This window comes from Vanellus vanellus (assembly GCF_965231255.1).
Source record: "Vanellus vanellus genome assembly, contig: HAP1_SCAFFOLD_526, whole genome shotgun sequence".
Lineage (NCBI taxonomy): Eukaryota > Metazoa > Chordata > Aves > Charadriiformes > Charadriidae > Vanellus > Vanellus vanellus.
The window spans coordinates 91,133-111,111 of record NW_028128723.1 but is presented as its reverse complement, the minus strand read 5'-3'; the positions used below and the strand labels follow the sequence as shown (position 1 = coordinate 111,111).

Sequence of the window (19,979 nt, the reverse complement as noted above, 5' to 3'; positions counted from 1 at the left end):
ATGGACACGGGTGAGCACAAATGCCATCAGCTATTCCTGGGGGTGCCATGAAGGCGTGTAGGACAGACGAGGTCACTTCACTTGGAGAGTAACATCTCCTGGGGAAACACCTGGATGCAGCACTGGGATGTGCTTCCTTGAACGAAGGTCCCCGTGTCCATTCCTCATGAGGAGTGCAGAGCAGGGCGACTCACTGCAGGGCTGCGGTGCCTCCCAGCCTCTGGGGGTGGCAGCAGGAGGTCAGAGAGACACTGTGACCTCTACAGTGCATTGCTTCTGCACGGGCAAGGGAAGGACTCGTGTCTCTGATCACCCGTGTGTGTATGAGGAGTGCCCGAGGCCAGCTGAGGTGTGGGCACCCGACAGAGCTCTGACATTTCTGTGTGTGACTGCACGAACAAATCCCCACCATCCCAGGGACAGTCATCTCAGCTGCCGTGGACAGGCTCATTGCAAGTGCTCCTCTCTGCTCCATCACCCTGTCCTGTGACTCTGGATTGTGCCCTGAAAAGTGCCAGAGCAGCCAGACAGGCTCTGGGGTCCTTGGAAAAGGCAGATGTCAAACCCATCTTCAAGAAGGACAGGGGTGAGGATTGGGAGAATTGTGTGCCTTCCTCAGTCCCTTAGAAGGTGGTGGGGTACGTCCTCCCGCAGCCATCTCCAGACACTGGAAGGACAAGAAAGGCATTGCTGGACCAGGATGGTTAGGGGAAACAAGGGCATATTGTGTACCTGGCCTTCTGCACGGCCTTTAACATCATCTCCCAGTCTCCTTATAGCCTGATTGATGCTCTCTGGGCTGAAGCAGCGGAAGGTCTGATGGGAGGGAAGTTGGCTAGATGATCAGGCCCAAATGTCAACAGCAGTACAAAGTCCTGCTTGAAGCCAGTCATAACAAGAATCCCTCAGTGATTAGCACTTGGGCCAACACTGTTGAATGTCCTTATAATCACCCTGTACGGTGGAGCCCCATCCAGGAAGAGGACGTGGATGTGGGCTGGCATGTCCCTTCTGTCTGAGTACCTGACAGGACAGCAGCAGGCAGATGGCTTGTTTGTGTCTTTCCAAGAAGCTGAAAGGCCAGCAGCAGTCACATGGTTTAGAAGATCATGGTGAGGTTACTTCTGTCTGGTCAAGTGAAAGGCCACAAGAAGGCTGATGAGTGAGGTCACCTGCCTGGAGGGTGCTTTCTCAGATTTTTGAGCTTTCCTTGGAAGTGTGACAAAGCAGGAGAGAGCAAAACTGCTACAAAATGCAGCTGGGAAAGTGGAGACTGGACACGAGGAAGAAGAAACTTCACTTGAAAGGTAGAGCTGTGATGCAAGAGGTCACCCAGAGAGAGCTGGTGTCCTGGTTTGAGGTAAAACAGGACCCATTTTCTTCAGTAACTTTGCTTCTTAGCTGGGTCTCTTCTAACTACTGAAATTAAGAGCGTATTGTGCAGACACTGTTTGCTCTCATAGTGATCAGACCTTTATAGTAGATGCCCAGGCATGGTGTGCAGAGAGGCTCTTGCTTATACTTATTGCTATAACAGCCAAGGCCAACCAACTTTGTTATTTGCCCCGTTGGAGGGTCGGAAGTGGAAAAGCACGGTGGGGTCCAACCAAATATACAAATACCAATACAAAATATACCAGGATTATACTCAGCCAACTATAACCATAGGAAGATGTGCACTCCCAGCAGTGGACAGCAAATGTGGGACACAGCGAGTGCTGCAGCTTCAGGAGGAAGGGAAGGGCTCAGGGCTCCGGCACCAGGAGACGCAGTTCTCAGGATGGCAGCCATCAAGGGAGAGAGAGCACTTCACAACAAACATTATATGAATATGACAATGCTCATGGTATGGAATAATCCTGTTGGCAGCTCGGGTCAGCTGCTCAGGACTCACTCCTCCTCATCCCTGCACCCGGCAAGCTCGAAAACCTTGACCTTGAAGCCCACACACCATAGTTGGCTATAAAGTAAATATATTGACAAATTCAGAAACCAGAGCCTTCTAAAAGTGCAGTCTTCCCAAGTATTAAAAGATAATTTAGTCCTGTGTCACTCAAACCAGGAGAACAGATCACAAGGTTGACCTCTTTGCTTATTCCAAGGAGAAAGAGGCCTATTTGAGGTGAGCCTATTCTTGGCACCAGCTTTGAGAGCAGAGCTGAGCCTTCAGGCAGTGCACTTGGGAAATCACGTTGTATTACAGACCAACGAAGAGAACATCAGCTCTTCCCCAGTGTTAGAAATGCATATATATGGGCTCCAGGTGAGACAGCATGGGTTCATTCCTTGGTAGAAGTACGCTGAATCTAAACAATTGTGGAGGAATGTGGGAAACCTCGGCTGGTCCAAGGGATCAGAATGCGAGTTTAACATTGACCTTGAGCAGATATCCGTGTACCCTTGAAGAGACTGGGGAGTCCTGAGAAGAGCTAAGTAAAAGGATAAGGGTTGGCAAACATCCTGGCTCTGACCAGAGCACGAACAGCGTGTGATGTGAAAGCGTATTGGGCAAAAGTAGAATGCTGAATATATGCATAGATAAGCACCTGGGTAAAAGAATATTAAAAAGCACTGATTGTTAAATAAAGAAATTGGATTGCTGCAACTTGATGTCCAGTGTCGTGTCCGTCCCAACAACGACAACTCGTGACCCCGACGTGATTTTAAGGAAGAAGACGACTGGAAATAGTCGTGGGGACGGAGCCCAGTGAAGCTAAGGACAGCAGGCAGACCTGTTGATGGATCCGGATCATATTTAAGAAGACACCTGTAGTAGGTGAGCCACTGGGGACATGGGAGGGAAGTTAACTAAGGAGGAGCAGACTATCCTCTCCACACGGACGCTGTTGTTTAAACAGCAAGGTGTAATCCTCCCTGAAGTGACTTTGCAAAAAATGGTATTGTGGGGAAAAGAACAGGGAGTAAAAGTAACATCGGTTACAGCATTTAGTATAAAGCAATGGACAAAACTAGGGCAGACTTTGAGGAAGCTAAACACGGCTCAAAAATGGCTGTTATTAACTACGTGGCGACTTTTATTAGAGACATTAAAGAACTTTAAGGAGCAGAGAGATTTAGCGAAAGGGAGTGAACAGCCGTCCGCAGCCCCTGCGCCGTTTGTCTCTAAACCTCGTGTTGATGATTTAAAGGGGCAGGAGATTGCTGCTTGGGAAAATAAAGGACTGTTCCCGATGAACACAAAAGATAAACAATATAAATATGTATTACCTCGCGACCAAGTTGCAAGTGAAGGTGCTAACCGATCGGGATTTGTATTGCCTAGAGACCAAGTCGAGAGCAGTGAAGAGGTCCAAAAGACCCCTCCGGAGGAGGTGCTCATCCCTTGTGAACCTCCTAATCCACCGTTCCCTTATCCACCTTTGCCCCCTGAATCAGATAATGAGGAGGAAAGCAATTTGATCGACTGGGGCAATTCTCCTCCAGTTTCTGTCCCTTCTGCCCCACCTCCCCCTTGGCCTTCTCACACTGATGTAAAATCGCAAATAGAACAAGGGGGTCCTCTCTGTTGTTCAAAGTATCCCCGAACTTGGGACTTACCACCAGTTCAAGTGACGGTTAAACCCCAAAACCCTGTCCGATTTTGGAGGGAGGTGAAGCAAAAAGCGATGGAATTGGGTGAATGGGACTTGTCGGAGAAAATACCTGTTTCACTTTCTCATGCCGAGTCTCCTAGTACTGAAATTGCCGAGCCTGCTGCTTTTCCTGTAGTATACAATGACCCTGCATCAGGGCAGCCCCATGAACATATGCCCTATTCCTGGAAAGTGATTCAGGATTTGCAGAAAGCTGTTGCTCAGTACGGCCCTAACTCTCCTGCAGTAATGCAACTCATAAGATTGCTGTCCTTAGAAGTGATGACTCCTTATGATATTCAACACCTCGCTCAGATTATTTTTCAGCCGGTGCAGTTAACAGTTTTTAGAAGCATTTGGCAACAAAGAGCTGAGGCACAAGCTGTGGATAACTTACAGTTTCCGCAAGGGGACCCTCGCTATGGTAATGGCGCTGAAGTATTAACAGGGACGGGTCAATCTAATAATCCACAGCACCAGGCGCAATGGCCCCCCCTTGTGTTAGAACAAGTGAAGCAAGTAGGAATTGAATCATTAATCCCTACAGCCGAGTTGGCAGAGCCAAAACAGAAATATACCACTATTAAGCAAGGTACTCGTGAAGCATTTCTTCCGTTTGTTGAAAAACTGCAGGCAGCCACTGAGCGACAGGTGTTTGGCACTCACCTCCGTGAGATGCTACTGAAACAGCTAGCCCGAGGTAACGCGGACAGCCAAAAAATAATTGAAGCTTTGCCAGGTGATCCCACCTTAGAGGCCATGATAACCGCATGTGCTAAAGTTGGGTCTATGGAACATAAAATGACTGCACTTGCAACAGCAATGGCAGCAGTGCGTGTGCAAAGCCTAAAATGTTATGGGTGTGGTCAGTCGGGTCATGTAAAAGCAGAGTGCCCTAGAAAGAAGCCACAGAGAACTGGCCCTCAAAAGCAGAGTACAGGAGGTGCTGCAAGCATGATGTGTTATCGATGTGGAAGAATGGGACATATTGCTAAGCAATGTCACTCAAAATATCACTTTAACGGGCAACCTATACCATCGGGAAACGGCAAGAAGAGCACGAAAGGGTGTGCGCAGACACAAATACCCTGCCTCAATAATCCATTCCTGGGAGTAGTGCAAGAGCAACCCTCTGTGACAGGCTATCAGGAGAGACAAGAGGGGCAGCCAGGATGGATGTATCCACTGCCGACGCAGTGACAATAAGTACGAAAGAGGTACACAAGGTGCCCCTGGATGCTTGGGGACCAATTGGCAAAGGTTTAAGTGCCTTACTGATAGGAAGATCTAGTACCACCTTACAAGGCCTTATGGTACATGTGGGAGTGATCGATGCTGATTACACAGGACAAATATGTACCATGGTATCAACAGCTACACCACCTGTGACTATTGAGAAGGGAACTCGACTTGCTCAGTTAATCCCATTTCAAAGTTGTGTTCCACGAACGAACGTTACATGTGGTAATGGTGGTTTTGGCTCTACAGGAAAGCCACAAGTCTATTGGGTGCAAAGAGTATCTAATCAACGCCCACAAATGCATTGTGTTCTTGAACTTAACGATGCCACCCCCAAGAAGATCCGACTGACTGGATTATTAGACACTGGAGCAGATGTGACGATCATCTCTTTACGGGAGTGGCCTGTTGCTTGGCCATTAACCTCCAATGCCTTGGGAGGGGCAGGACTCAGAGGAGTTGTCAACAGTTATATGTCCACTAACCCTATTGTGATTGTAAACTCAGAAGGGCAAAGGGCTACAGTGCGGCCATATGTGACCTCAACTCCTTTAAACCTATGGGGAAGGGGCTGCTTAGGCCAATGGGGAGTTCGCATAACTACGGATTTTTAGTCGGGACCACTGTATTGCAGGGTGTTTCTCAACACACTTTAGCCCTAAAATGGCTAACAGAAAAACCGGTGTGGGCTGATCAGTTGCCCCTTGGCCAAGAGAAATTAACGGCCAAGGCAATTAAGGTAGCTTGTTTTTTACAACTCTGGGGCGTGACACATGTCACAGGCATCCCCCACTCACCCACGGGTCAGAGTATTGTTGAGTGTGCACACGGGACTCTAAAACGCCTTTGCAAAAAACAAAAAGGGGGAATGATAGGGGAAACCCCTGAAGCACGATTAACTAAAGCTGTATATGTATTAAACTTTTTGCAGTTTGCTGATGATACTCCTGCTGTGGTGCCACCCCTTCTTCGGCACTTTGGTTCCCTTGTGACCCAGGAACGGGTGGGTCCTGGAGCAAAAGTGCTGCTGTGAGACCTAATAATCGCGGCATCCTTTTTAGCCCCCGGAGTGGCATCAGCTAAAGCGCTCACTACGCTTAACAAGCTTGGGTGTTGGCTGGCCAAGCAATCTAATGCTACATCTTCAGCTTTAAGTAGTTTACTACTAGATGTAGACTCAGTCAGACATGCCACACTGCAGAATCGAGCTGCAATAGATTTTTTGTTGCTGGCTCAAGGTCATGGTTGTCAAGATTTTGATGGGATGTGCTGCATGAACTTATCGGACCATTCTCAATCCATTCATGCACGCATACAAGAGTTAATGGAACGAACGAAAAAGTTAAAGGAAGAGGATGGGTTCTTCTCTTTTGATCACCTTTTGCAAAACTGGGGACTCTCGGGATGGCTGGTTTCAAAGGTCAAAGCAGGATTAATAATATTGTTGATAATTGTAGTTGTGCTAATGATGGTGCCATGTCTCATCTCCCTACTGCAAAGGGCCCTGCAGCGGGTGATGGGGGCAGCATTTGTAGCACAAATACAAAAAGGGGGAATTGTGGGAAACCTCGGCTGGTCCAAGGGATCGGAACACGAGTTTAACATTGACCTTGAGCAGATATCTGTGTACCCTTGAAGAGACTGGGGAGTCCTGAGAAGAGCTAAGTAAAAAGATAAGGGTTGGCAAACATCCTGGCTTTGACCAGAGCACGAACAGCGTGTGATGTGAGAGCGTATTGGGCAAAAGTAGAATCCTGAATATATGCATAGATAAGCACCTGGGTAAGAGAATATAAAAAAGCACTGCTTGTTAAATAAAAAAATTGAATTGCTGCAACTTAATGTCCAGTGTCGTGTCCGTCCCAACAACGACAGCTGGGTATTGCGAGGGCCGCAGCAGCACCTGGGAAAGGGGTTTGCCAGAGTTGTGTTCCATTTTCAGCTGCCTTAGCGTGTTTGCTGAGTTTACGGGTTTTATCCCAACGTCCTTGGTGAAAAGAAATGGCAGCAAGCCTGGGCTCTAAAGTTCAAAGTTGGGATGCTGAAGCCAACCAAGCAAGGCAAAAGCGCTATCGCTCACTGAGCCAAGAAACCGTAGGAGGCAGTTGCTCTGTCACCTGAGCTGAATTTACAGGCCGTGTTTCAGTGGAAAGCTGCCCCCAGGTCAGCGTGCTCCATGCTCTGTTTCACAAGTCCTTCCCCATTTAATTGTTCCTTTCAGGCCATGGAGAGAGAGGTCAGTGCCCCATTTGGCAGAGGTGAGCCAGATGAGATCATGAGCAGTGCCTTCAAACTAAAGGTCACTCGTGAGGACATCCGCACGCTCAGGAACCTTTGCTGGCTAAACGATGAGGTAAAACCAGCTGCAGCACAGGGACAGTCTCATTCAGCCTTTATTGAAAAATACCCCTCCGCTGTGTACGAATGTACTCAAGTTTAGAATCTGGTAGTTTCTCCCCCCTTAATTTGCTTTTGATGGTTATGTTATTAGGAAACCCTAATTGCCCAGGAATGGTACAAGTGATCACAAATTGGCCCGAAGGCAAGGCCTTTGGGGTGCCACCAGAGGAGGTGGTGACACGTGCTGAGGAAGCTCCACCATATCATGAACTCTCATTCTCTCAGCTAATGAGAACCAGCATGGTCTGGTTACTGATGGGTCTTGTCGTACTGTAGGAAAGCATCGAAGGTGGAATGCTGCGGTGTGGAGTCCTACAGGAGGAGTGGCAGAAGCTGCTGAAGGACAAGGTGAGCGGAGTCAATCTGCAGAGCGAAAAGCCGTCCAGCTGGCGTTAGCTGTTGCTGAAGGAGAAAAGTGGCCAACACTCTCTCTCTCTCCTGACTCCGGGACAGCGGCAAATGCTCTGTGGGGGCGACTAAAGCAGTGGAAGCAGAGCAACTGGCAGCCCTGTCCTGCCGGCTGGGCCTGTACTCTGTGTCTGTCGGGGCTCTGGTTGCCGGGGGCAGCTGTGAGGCGCTGAGGCGGGGGGGCTGGTTGGCGGCTGTGCCGGTGATGCGCTCTGGCGCTTGTGACATCAGAGGGGCCGTGTCACAATGGGAGCAGCTATAAAAGGCGCCCGCAGGCAGCGCTGCCCCAGCACAGCCTGAGCCAGAGGTGAGTGCGCAGGCGGCGGGAGGCTGGGCCGGAGTGGGGCCCGGGCAGAACGGCGGGCCCCTGGGGGGTGGGTTCTCATCCTGCATCAAGGGCCCAGCTGCTGGCGGGAGCGCCTGGGGCCGGGCACGCTGCCACCGCCACCGCCGGGGTTGGGCGCAGGCCTTGCTGTCCCCCAGCTGTCTCGCCCCCTCTCCTGCCTGCCCCCAGCTCCCTGCAGTGCAGCGGCAGGGCCCTTGCGCCACCACCTCCTGCCCTCCCAGCCCCACTCAACCCCTTCTCTCCCTCCTCCCACAGGCCATGGCTGACACAACCTTCCTCACCTTGCTCGTGCAGAGCATCCTCCAGCTCCTGCACATGGTCTGCCAGGAGCTGGGTGAGGCCACCTGCGGGCGCATGCAGCAGCACGCGCAGCAGCTGAGCCAGCCCATGACTCGGCTGCTGCAGGACATGGAGCAGGACGCCTCGGCCTGGGGAGACCTGCTCTTCGCTGCCTTGCAGCACTGGCAGGTCTGGGCGCTCGCTGCAGTCATCGTCCTGATCTTCAGGCTCTGCCGGCACCTCAGCAAAAGGAGCCCCCAGCCAGGCAGCAGCGCTGCAGAGGAGGAGAGCTCCAGCAGCAGCACAGAGTGCGGCAACGAACAATGTGCAGGAGAAGGTTCTGGCGATTATGAGAAGCGTGTGTTTGGGAGGTTTGCAAAGCGCATCCGGTCGTCAGTGCAGCGCCTGGCCTACAGGAGCCGCGTGGTGGAGGAGCTGGTGGGCGACCTCCTGGCTGTCCTGCAAGAGCGCATGTCCAATACTTTCTTCCCGGTCCTGCAGCCAGCCATCGGGGTGGGCAGCGCCTTCGAAGGTTGGAGTCCCCGTGGGCGTGATGCTGTGTACCACCTGCTTGTGCCCCTTAAGCCCCCCCGTGGGCACGTTTTCCACCTGGAGCTGGGCACTTCAGCGGAGATGCCGGCAAAGGACTCCCACGTCCGCGTGGAGCTGGCGTGTACCTGCAGCAGGGATCAGCTGGTGGAGAACACGCCGTTCTACCTCCACCACCCCCAGGAGGAGGAGCTGAGGAAAAATCCGTCTGCCAGCCTCCTTGGCACCCTCTGCACCGGCTCCTACCTGGATGTGCACAAAACCGCCCAGTGGTTGCAGAACCTGGTGAGCTCAGCCTGGGAAGAGATGCCTCAGGCGCAGCACTACAGCATGAAGGTGCTGCCTTCCAGCCGCTCCTGCAAGCTGCAGCTGACGAACGCCTCCGGGAAAAGCATCCTCATTGACATCACGTTTGGGGTGCGGCGAGGTGACTCAGACATCTTCCTGAGCAGCCAGGAGACTACAGAGGCCATCCTTACCCCCAGCACAACGTGGGTAGAGAGCTACGCGGTGGCAGAGGTGAAGTTCTTCAGGCATGTGGCCAGGCAGGCCCCACACGACACCGCCCACCTCAAATGCCTCCAGCTCTTTGCCGCTATCCTGCTGGGCACCGGCTTTTCTACCGCTATCTTCAAGACGGTTGCCATGCACCTCCTCAACACCTTACCCGTGTCGAGCTGGAGCAGGAGGGAGTTCCTCATGCGGCTGCAGGATATCCTGTGGTACCTGCGCGGCTGCCTGCACGACAGACGCCTCGACCACTTCTTCTTTGCTAATGAGAACATGCCCGAGGACATCGTCTTGCCCCCAGCCCTCCAAACAGCGGAGCCACTCAACCTCTTCCAGCGCCTGCTGCATGACCCAGCTGCCCACGCCAAGGCAATGCGTGAGGCCGATGAGCTGCAAGATCGGCTCACAAGCCTGCTCTTCTACGGACACTGAAAGAGCTCCTCACGCACAGAGCTCTCTTAGTGTCCCCTAGATGCTCCCCTGGTGCTGCGGAACTGAGCACGCTGGGCACGCACAACACGCTACTCAGTCGGCTCTGGGAACTGCTGCCACACCTTTCCTTTGCAGCAGAACCGCACTCTGGGGAGTGGGACGCGATGCGGCTGGAGTCGCCCTTGCAAGGAGCCTTGCGACAGAGACTCCTGTTACCATGGGCCCAGCCACCAACCTGTCCCTCGCGGAGCTTTACTCTGTACATAGATGTCAATAAATCATTTGTTTCACACCCAAACGTGCGTCTGTGCGTGTGTGGGCATCGGTTTTGGGGGGAAGGCGGGCACAGGTGCTGAGCTGCCCCAGAGTGGCAGAGCATTTTGCTGAAGAGCTGATGCGGTGGCTCTGCTTTCACTGATTGTGGAGCTAAGGCTGCCACCTGTCTCTGCTCCAGCACTGGGGCAATGGCAATCACTTGTCCCCCTCCACAGCTCTCTGGATGGCACCATAGGTAGGGAGTCTGCAGTGCCTTCCTTGGGAGCCGTACACAAAGCACGCCCTGGTAGCCCAACAGCCCTTGGATAACCCCTGTGGGGTGGCTAGGACCCTGCCCGAGTGGGGAGCCCTGTGCACAGGGAAGAAGTGTCACGATGCCGAGCAGGGCTCTGCCTCCTGTACAAGTACCAGGTTCATTCTCCATACCCTCGCGGCACCTGCACAACCACCTCCCTGCGGCTGCTGGCCCGCTCCCCCCGCCACCACCTCCTGCCCTCCCAGCCCCACTCAGCCCCTTCTCTCTGTATGGGAGCAGCCAGCCAAGCCGGTTTCAGAGCACAAGAGGTGAGAGGCAGGGAGCTGCCATCCCACTCAGCTCCATCCCCGCCGTGCCTTGGCTGTGCAGAGAGAACTTGGGGGGAGCTGCAAAACAGCTCAGCCCGGGCTTATCTCAAGATGGCACAGAACAACCAAAACCAAATGGCCTTTAACAAACAAAATGCCCCGAGTCCCATCCCACCACTCTTCCCGTGACGTTGAGCGCCGGACATCACAAACTGGCAACAGAGACTTCGCTATGGCACCACCAGAGGGAAATATCCCAGACAGTGTAATCCACTCGGGCATAATCCTGCACCCTCACCGAGTCAGGAAATATAAACCGCAGGGTCTGGGGAGACAAATGGGGAATCCTCCAAGGATACAGCTGGCCCCTCGGAGATCCGTCCCCCCCATCCAGGACGCTGTACAGGGTAACTTCCCCGGGATGGAGCGACCTCACCAGAGAGAGAGAGGGTAAGTGACTAAGAAACATCCGTACGGTATAGGGCATGCGATTGAGTTTGTGACTGGTGCACTCTTCTAAGGCATTAATATCTAGTGCCCTTGTGGTTTGTGTTGTCACTTGTCCGGATCATTAGCAATAGTGGATCCCACTAATGTCTTCTAAACCGCAATAGTGTAATCGCCACCGCACACACACAACTTGCAATAGTGACGTATTGGACCTGTGAGTGAAGTCCAAATACATTGTTAATTTGAACCTCTCAGTGAAGTCCTTTTTTCCTGTTTCATCACAGGCATGATGCCCATCAGGGGGGCTGGCAGGGGCTGTGCAGGCAGGATGTCCGTCGGGGGGGCTGGCGGGGGCTGTGCCGGTACGGTGTACAGCAGGAGGGCAGCGGGAGCTGTCGTAGGAGCCAGCGGAGTCTGGATGTGATCACCGCCTGCCATAGAGGCCGCTGGCAGCTGTGAGCGGTAGGAGTCGGCAGGGTCTTTGCCGGATGTTTCCCTCTGCCGCAGATCCAGCCAATGAAAAAGATCAAACCCTCAAAACTTAACTCGAGTACAACAATCAAAAGTTTCCAAGGGTATTCCAAACTCTCAAAAACTGTTACTATTGATGACATCGGTACATCTAAATTCTCAAGAGACATCCTCTCCTTTGCTAAATGACCCGTAACATAACCCAATGCACAATGGTCAGCAAAGGACTCCCACTGTCCCAAGATGGGTCTGACCACTGCAATTCTCGAGGTGCTATTATATAAGTGACAAATAACGGAAAGATTACAAACGACCCGATAACATAGCAAAATACCGCCACACAAAATAACAAGGCAATGTTTTTGAGTCCACACTGAGAAACGATAAGCTGCCCTAAAGGAGAGAGAAAGAGCAATGACCTCCCCCACAGCTCCCATAGCTCCTTACCTAAGTTTATACAAAGATAGCGGAGAACTCTGACCAGGTTCCTTCAAAACCTTTCCAACAGAGTCATAGTGACTTTTCAAGGAATCCAATCAAATCTTTTTAAAACTTCAACCCTTCAGAATTTTCTAATTAAAACCTACAGTTCTCCCAGCACTATTTAAATTAAGTGCAAAATATCACATTGAGTGCCAAACCCATTACAATACCACATTGGGCACCAAATTTGTTATAGTTTGAGAGACCCATAACAATCTGTTGTCATTTAGACAATCATTCTATCACCTGATGACCCCTCCCCACCCAGGAAAGGGAAATCGTGAAAAACAAGAAAACTCGAGAGCTGAAGTATAAACAGATTTAATAGAATAAGATTAGATAATTAACATTAACAGCAGTAAAGAACCGATATTGATCCCAACACCAATACAGAATATGCAAAGATTATACTCAGCCAATTCTATCAGTAGGAAGCTGTGCACTCCCAGCAGTGGACAGCAAATGTGGGACACTGCGAGCGCTACGGCTTCAGGAGGAAGGGAAGGCCTCAGGGCTCCGGCACCAGGGCACGAAGTTCTCAGGATGGCAGCCATCAAGGGAGAGAGCGACTTCGCAGCAAACTTTCTAATTTATAATGAGTGTGACATCATTGATGTTATGAACTAACCCTGTTGGCCAGCTTGGGTCAAGTGCCCGGGTCTCGCTCCTCCTCATCCCTGCACCTGGCGAGCTCGAAAACACTGAGACCTTGAGACCCACACACCATAGCTGGCTGTAAAGTCACTATTTTCACAAATTCAGACACTGGAGCCTTCTAAAAGTGCAGTTTTCCCAAGTGTTAGAAGAGAAATTAGTCCTGTGTGGCTCAAACCAGGACAATAAGGTGTCCCTGAGCCCATCCCAGGCTCACGTTATCTAAGTGCAGATATTCCACTTGTGAGCACAGAGGGTTGAACAACAATTAGTGTTCAATAGATGTGTTGTCCTCACCCCAGGTGCAAGTCACTTGGGCGAGTTTACAGTCCTCCTCTCCAATCTTCCGTTACTTTCCCATATTCCACCCCCTCACTCAAGAGACCACTTCTCCTGGGGCTGACAAAGTTGGAAATGTCCATTCAAATTTGCGGGGTGTAATACAGAGTAATTTACAGAGGCATGAAATAAACACACATAGCAAAAGGGATAAACATCTCTCCACAGTAATACTTTGAATCAGCTGTCCCATTCCTCCTGTCAGGAAGTTAAACCCCTCAGCCAGTCGGGCACCGCCAGTGGGTTGTTTCACTTGATGCATTATGTCCTGGAGAATTTTGCATGTCTTGCTTCATGCTGGCTGCTTCATCGGTTATGTTGGAACAATGTGTGTTTTCAAAGTCGAAGCAGCATTTCTGACTTCGAGGGAGGAAACAGTCCACCATCAGTTGGGGTTGTGATATTCGTTGGCGGATAACAGCCGTTACCTACTCAGGAGAGAGAGCAATGAGAGACATTAACACCAAAATCACATAGCACAGTGTAGTTCTACAGTACAGCTGCTGGGGTTGGTATGCCACAGAAACAAGGTACCAAAAGATCTGCAGCTGCTCATCTTCCCTTGATACAAAAAACAGATGAGTTAGTGACAGTCGAGGCTGACCAAATCTCAGTATTTGCGTGTTGGTGTGTCAGAGCTGTACCCAGGGCATGCGCTCGTAGCACAAGACTACAAAGCCCGAGGAGCCAACCTGTGACAGGGGAGAAAAGCAGCAGTGTCATCTCCTTCCAGTGATACATCGCGTTGCTCCTGCTCCTTCAGCCAACATTACTCTGGGTTTGATAACCCAATGTGGGGTAATTGCCCACACAGACTGGAGACCTGAGGAAAGGGACCTGGGGGTCCTGGTGGACAGCAGGATGACCATGAGCCAGCACTGTGCCTTTGTGGCCAAGAAGGCCAATGGCATCCTGGGCTGTATTAGAAGGGGGGTGGTTAGCAGATCGAGAGAGGTCCTCCTTCCCCTCTACTCTGCCCTGGTGAGACCGCATCTGGAATATTGTGTCCAGTTCTGGGCCCCTCAGTTCAAGAAGGACAGAGAGCTGCTGGAGAGAGTCCAGCGTAGGGCAACTAAGATGATTAAGGGAGTGGAGCATCTCCCTTATGAGGAAAGACTGAGGGAGCTGGGTCTCTTTAGTTTGGAGAAGAGGAGACTGAGGGGTGATCTTATTAGCGTTTATAAATATATAAAGGGGGAATGTCATGAGGATGGAGCCAGGCTCTTCTCAGTGGCGACCAGTGATAGGACAAGGGGTAATGGATTCAAGCTGGAACACAAGAGGTTCCACTTAAATTTGAGAAGAAACTTCTTCTCAGTGAGGGTGACAGAGCACTGGAACAGGCTGCCCAGGGAGGTTGTGGAGTCTCCTTCTCTGGAGACATTCAAAACTCGCCTGGACGCCTTCCTGTGCAACCTCATCTAGGTGTTCCTGCTCCGACAGGGGGATTGGACTAGATGATCTTTTGAGGTCCCTTCCAATCCCTAGCACACTGTGATACTGTGATACTGTGACCTGTGGTGTGCAATTTTTCAGATGGAACTGAATGTGATGTTGTGCGGTGGGATTCAGACGCAGACCAATATGATCGTGCTGAAGCCGTTTTATTACAATACTTGAAGTGTTATATACTTTTACTACAACGTGGGTTAGCATCGTGTCTTGTGCTCGTTGGCCTTTAACCTTATACACGCAAACTATTATTGGTTAAATACAGCTGTAGCAATACACATTCAGCATCTATTTAGGGGTCGCAGCAGCTTCAGTATCAGCGTGTGAATTCCTCCTGTGAATTCCTCCTTCATGCCGACCTTCAGACTGTACCAGCTTGTCTCTTATCTCTTCTGATGCACAAAGTTCACAAGCTCATTATTTCAACGTTTCCGTTGTTTTCCAAAAAGCTTCCAACAGGTGCCCCCTGTCTCTTTGCCCCGGGGACGCAGAGTTGGGCATCAGCCGTCACCCCTGCCCACCCCAGGGGGACAAATCCCGGGTACTCAGTGGTTTCAGCGACGTCTTGACCCTCAGCCCCCATGTCCTGGTGGTGGTTCTCGTTGGTCCCAAGGAAGGGGGAGACACACAGGGTGCCTGGTGCCGTGGTGACACCGGCAGCGGAGGATTTTGGCTCTTCCATGTTATAGGTTAGTCCCACAAATTGATGCGAGGAGACGGAGCCAATTAAGACTGAAGTATTTATTTAGCAAGCGGCAGCAAGCAAAACAGCGCTGGGCGGCCCGGGAGTCTCACTCCGCCGACGGCTCGTGCCCAGTTCCCGAAAGTCCCTGGTTTTATACTCTTCTTTTCCCGGTAGAGAGGTACTCTGCATCTGCACGACACGACTTGTTGCTAGGGGGTCGTTTTCTGCTTTCCTTTTCCTCCTGGTTGTCGCAGGGATGAAAGATTCATGTCTTCCTCACATCATGTACTCTTCGTGTTCATGAGCCCCCCTCCCCTCCTCCAAGTCTTTTTCACATCCTACTTTGTTTGCATAACCTGACCTTTGCAGTTTTAGCCTTGCTCGCTCAACAGGATGCTGGCTATCTTGCAACAGCAGGTTCAGCAATTGCCTTTTTGTAAAACAATGTGACAATGTATGTTTCTAGTTTTGGTGAACAAACAGCGCTGAGCTTATCACAATTCCCCCCTTTTACTTTTTACTATTTTGTTCATCAAACTGCTTAAGCACTTGTGCTTGAGCTTTTATTGTGCTTGAGATAACCTACTGTCCAGATGGTCCTTGAGCGACTGGTTGGATCAGCAAATGATCTTCTGTTACTTATTACATTCCACAAAAAAACCCTCTTGTGGTTCGCTCCAGGTGAACGAACTGCAAAACGTAACCAGTGCGGAAGTCATTGTGCCACGAGACCAAACGCCGGATGAGAACGAGGAGGTCATCGTTAAAATCATTGGGTATTTCTTTGCCAGTCAGGTACGGTTTGGCCGTGGCGTTACCCGATATTCCCCGGCCGCTTCTGTCCACCGAGGAAAGGCGCGGGGCTTCCTGAGCCCAGCACCACCCGAGCGACCTGCCACTCTTCTTTTGGGTAGTCCCTGTGCCCCCAAGAGGCACTGAAGGTGTTTCGTCAGCTCCCCCCGGCTGTGCAAGTGCTGAAATTGAAGATTGGCTTGTTTGAGCTAAAAATGGGTGTTTTGGATGCCGTGCAGAGCAGCACCCAGGGTGTGAATGGAATCCTTGGTGTGGGCAGAGCCACCCACATCCCACCTGGGTGCATCTTCCATAACCTTGTCTCCTGTCCACTTCAGCGGGATGGCGGCCCCCCCAAAAATTCAGGCTCTCTCGAGGAGTGAAGCACAAGTTAAAAAAAAAAAAAAACCTGAAATTAATTACGGCTTGTCCAGAGTGACAAGTTGGGAGCAGCGAGATGCTCAGTGGGGGCTCGGGAGTGGTTGGTGGGGGGAGAAACAGTGCCCTGACCCCCACCTCTTGCTTTTCCCCTCTCCTCCCCAGGACTGCACAGCGCAAGATGAGGGAAATGCTCCAGCAGGTGAAGCAGCAGGAGCAGAAACACGCTCCGGGAGCCCCGGCCTCGCAGCACAGCAAGGGAGGCTCCCGCCGTGCCGCCCAGCACCGCCCGATGACTGTAACCCCGCCGCCAGACTTCCCCCCCCCCTCTCCCACCCCCAGCAGGTCAGGGGACCAAACCAAAGACCCCCCCAAACACACAGCCCCCCATTCCCCGCGGCGCTGCGAGGATGCACAGCCGAGGGGGACGGGGAGGGCTCTCTCCATCCCACAGCCTCCCCCTTCCTCCTCCCTCGCCTCCCGACGCTCTCCCTTTAGTTGGACTAACAGGGGCAGGTTTGGGTACCTCAGCACCTCACGCTTGTGTCTCCCTTTTAGAGAGTCTGTATGCCTTGGAAACCTGAGAGTTGGAGGGTTTTTTTATTAATTTTCTAATAAAAAAAGAAACGAGTTGGACAAAACGATGGGAATAGGCAGCACTGTGGTCATTCTCTCCGGGGCGTTGTGGAGGAAGGCTGCCAGTCTTCCTCCCAGTGTACTTTTCCCCGTTGGCTCCAGACTGCTGCTGGGGCTGAGCTCTGAGCCGCCAGAGCGGTTCTCAGCAGACGGTCACTCGGCGCAGACAATGAGGCCCTGAATAGCCCTTCCTGTGCTCTTGATGGCTCCGGACGGCTCTGCTCCTCTGCTGCTTCTAAGGTGGGGCTGCCCCAGTGCCCTCACTCAGGAGCCTTTTGTCTGTGCAGGTCTCACTTGTGACAGGGGGTGGGGGTGTTGCCAAACTAACTGCTCTGTTGCGATGTGTGAGTGGGTGTTCCCGCCCGTGTCAGTGCCAGAGCTCTTCCGTAGGCTCCTTCTGCCAGCGGAGAGCCAGGGGCCGCTCCTTCGGGAGAGAGCTTGTTTAAAAACAGAAAAAAAAAGGGGGGGGAAGTGGGAAAAGAAAAAAGGGGAAAAAGAAAAAAAGGGGGAAAAATGAAAAAGAAAAACAGGGGAAAAAGGGGGAGGGAGAAAAAAAACGGGGGAGGGAAGGGGAAACAAAAAAAAGGGGGAAAAAGCAAAAAGGGGAAAAAGAGGAAAAAGGAGGGGGAAGCAAAAAACAAAAGGGAGAAAAAAGAAAAAGGGAAAACGGAAAAAAACCCCACATATTAAAAAACAAAGGTAGAAAAGAAAAAAAAAACAAACAAACCAAGGAAGGAAAGTGGGAACAGCCGCCGGGCAGGAGGAGGGACAGGAGCCGGGGGAGGGGGGGGCGTGGGGGGAGGTGGCGGTGCCAGCGGCGGCCCCGGGGGCTGCAACACCACGTTTTTGTCCTCTACTGAAAAGTGTTCTGTGAAAAAAACCCAACCAAATCCCACCCACCGACAACATCAAAACCCAAAGAGAAATCTCTCCAGCTCACACGAGCCTGAGCTCGCTCTCCATTGCTCTCTTTCCAGTGTCTCGGGGGGGTCACGGCCGAGCTGAGATTGGGGGGTGGTGGTGGTGGGAGTTTGCCCCATGGCTGTGATGGGGGGAGAAGGGGTGGGTGGGGAGTGAGGGATGTGGTGTGGGGTTTTTTTGGGGGGTGGTGGTTTTTTGCCAGGCGCAGCTTTACCCAGTGGCTCGAGGTGTTGGCATCAGGAAGCCTGCGCTAAAGCGGGGTGGGGGCCTCGCCGCAGTTGGTTAGCAGAGCCAAAGTGGTTATTAATGGTTATTAACGGCACAGTAATTAGGCCCGTGTAATGGGGAAGCTCAGATGCCCCCTAACCACCCCCCCCCCGGTGCTTCTCTAGCCAGGCGAGCGCTGGGCGTCCCCCCCGCAGGAGAGGAGCGCACCTCCGGGGTGGGTGGAAGGGCGTCACCCAACAGGGAGAGGACCAAGATGGGGCTTGGGTGTCCCTTGGGGTGGCTGGGTGGGGCTGCTGGGGGCTGCCACGAGGAGGGACACCCCCACGCCTTTCTCCATGGCTCCCAGAGCTCTGCTCCCTCCCTCCCTCCCACCCATCCAGTGCCACCGGAGAGGTGGTGTCCCCCCTCCCAGGGCGGGCAGGGGCTGTGCCACCCCATCTAACACCTCAATGCACCAAAGCACCTCACTGGGGGAGGGACCCTGTGCCTGGTAGCCCCGTGCTCCCCAGCACTGTAAGGATGGGGCTGAGCCCCCACCACGGCCACCCTGTGCAAACCAAAGACCCCCACACAGACCCCCCCCACCCCCATTCCCCGCGGCGCTGCGAGGATGCACAGCCGAGGGGTACGGGGAGGGCTCTCTCCATCCCACAGCCTCCCCCTCCCTCCTCCCTCGCCTCCCGACGCTCTCCCTTTAGTTGGACTAACATAGGTAGAGAGACAGAGAAAGAAAGTTTTTATTATTCTTTTTTTTTTAATTTTTTAATTCCTAAAAGCCACCCGTTTTTCATCCCAGGCACGGCCAGAGGAGCTCGCCCAGCATTGAGGGGGGGAGGTTGGGCTGTGTCGTGCAGCACAGCGGCTCATCAGTTTTTAGAATTAATGTAACGCTAACGAAACTAACGGCGATTTTTAAGTTTTGTAAGGAATTTATTTATTTATTTATTTATTTCATTTCAGAGGGGGTGGTGGCAGGGGCGGAGGGGGTGTTTGTTTTTTAGCACAAGCCGGCTTTTCTAGAGGTTAAAGGAATGGCCGTGCTTGGATATAAATGCTTTGGGGAAAGATCCCGGTTGCAAAGAGAGAAGGGGGGAAGAGCCAGATTTCCAACAGGTTGTCAGCCCAGGGCTTGGGGAAAAAAAAAAAAACAACCCCAGATGACACACACACATCCACACACAAAAACTACCTCAGGTTTTCATACCTCAGCACATTGCGCCTCTGTTTCCCTTTTAGAGATTTTCTATGCCTTGTAAAACTGATAGCTGGAGCATTATTTTTGTTTATTTTCTTAATAAAAAAAAAAAAAGAGTTGGAAAACACGCTCGGTACTGAGTGCGAGGCGGGAGAAGGAAAGCAATCCCACGGGTGCCAGAGCTCTTCCATAGTCTCCTTCTGCTGGCTGAGAGCCAGGGGCCGTTCCGTCGGAGAAAGCTTGAGAGATGTTTCAAAAGAGAAAAAGAAAAAAAAAACAAAAGAAAAAATGGGGGGAGAAAAAAAAAGAGGGGAAAGAAGAACAAAGAGAAAAAGAGATAAAAGGGGGGGAAGAAAAAAGGGGGAAATGGAAAAAAAGGGAAAATGAAAAAAGGGGGGAGGAAGAGAAAAAAAAAAGGAAAAGGAAACAAAAAGCCCAAATATAAAAAAAGAAAGGTAGAAAGGAAAAAAACAAACAACCAAACCAAGCAAGGAAAGGGGTGAAAGCCATCGGGCAAGAGGAGGGACGAGAGCTGGGGGTGAGGGGGCCAGCGCCGGCCCCGGGGGCTGCGACACCACACTGCAAATTGTTCTGTGAAAAAACCCAACCAAAACCCACCCAACGACAACAACATCAAAACCCAAAGAGAAATCTCTGCAGCTCACACGAGCCTGAGCTCGCTCTCCGTTGCTCTCTTTC

General features: G+C 51.7%; 1 protein-coding gene across 1 annotated transcript; it reads left to right on the top strand.

Moving 5' to 3' along the window:
- LOC309684089 (inositol 1,4,5-trisphosphate receptor-interacting protein-like 1) lies at positions 1 to 9,756 on the top strand (the record flags this gene model as incomplete). The annotated part of the gene is made up of 2 exons (XM_082500047.1): positions 1 to 10; positions 8,597 to 9,756. The coding sequence occupies 2 exons, from the start codon at positions 1 to 3 to the stop codon at positions 9,754 to 9,756; spliced, it is 1,170 nt and encodes a 389-aa protein (XP_082356173.1).
- Positions 9,757 to 19,979: the final 10,223 nt, after the last annotated feature.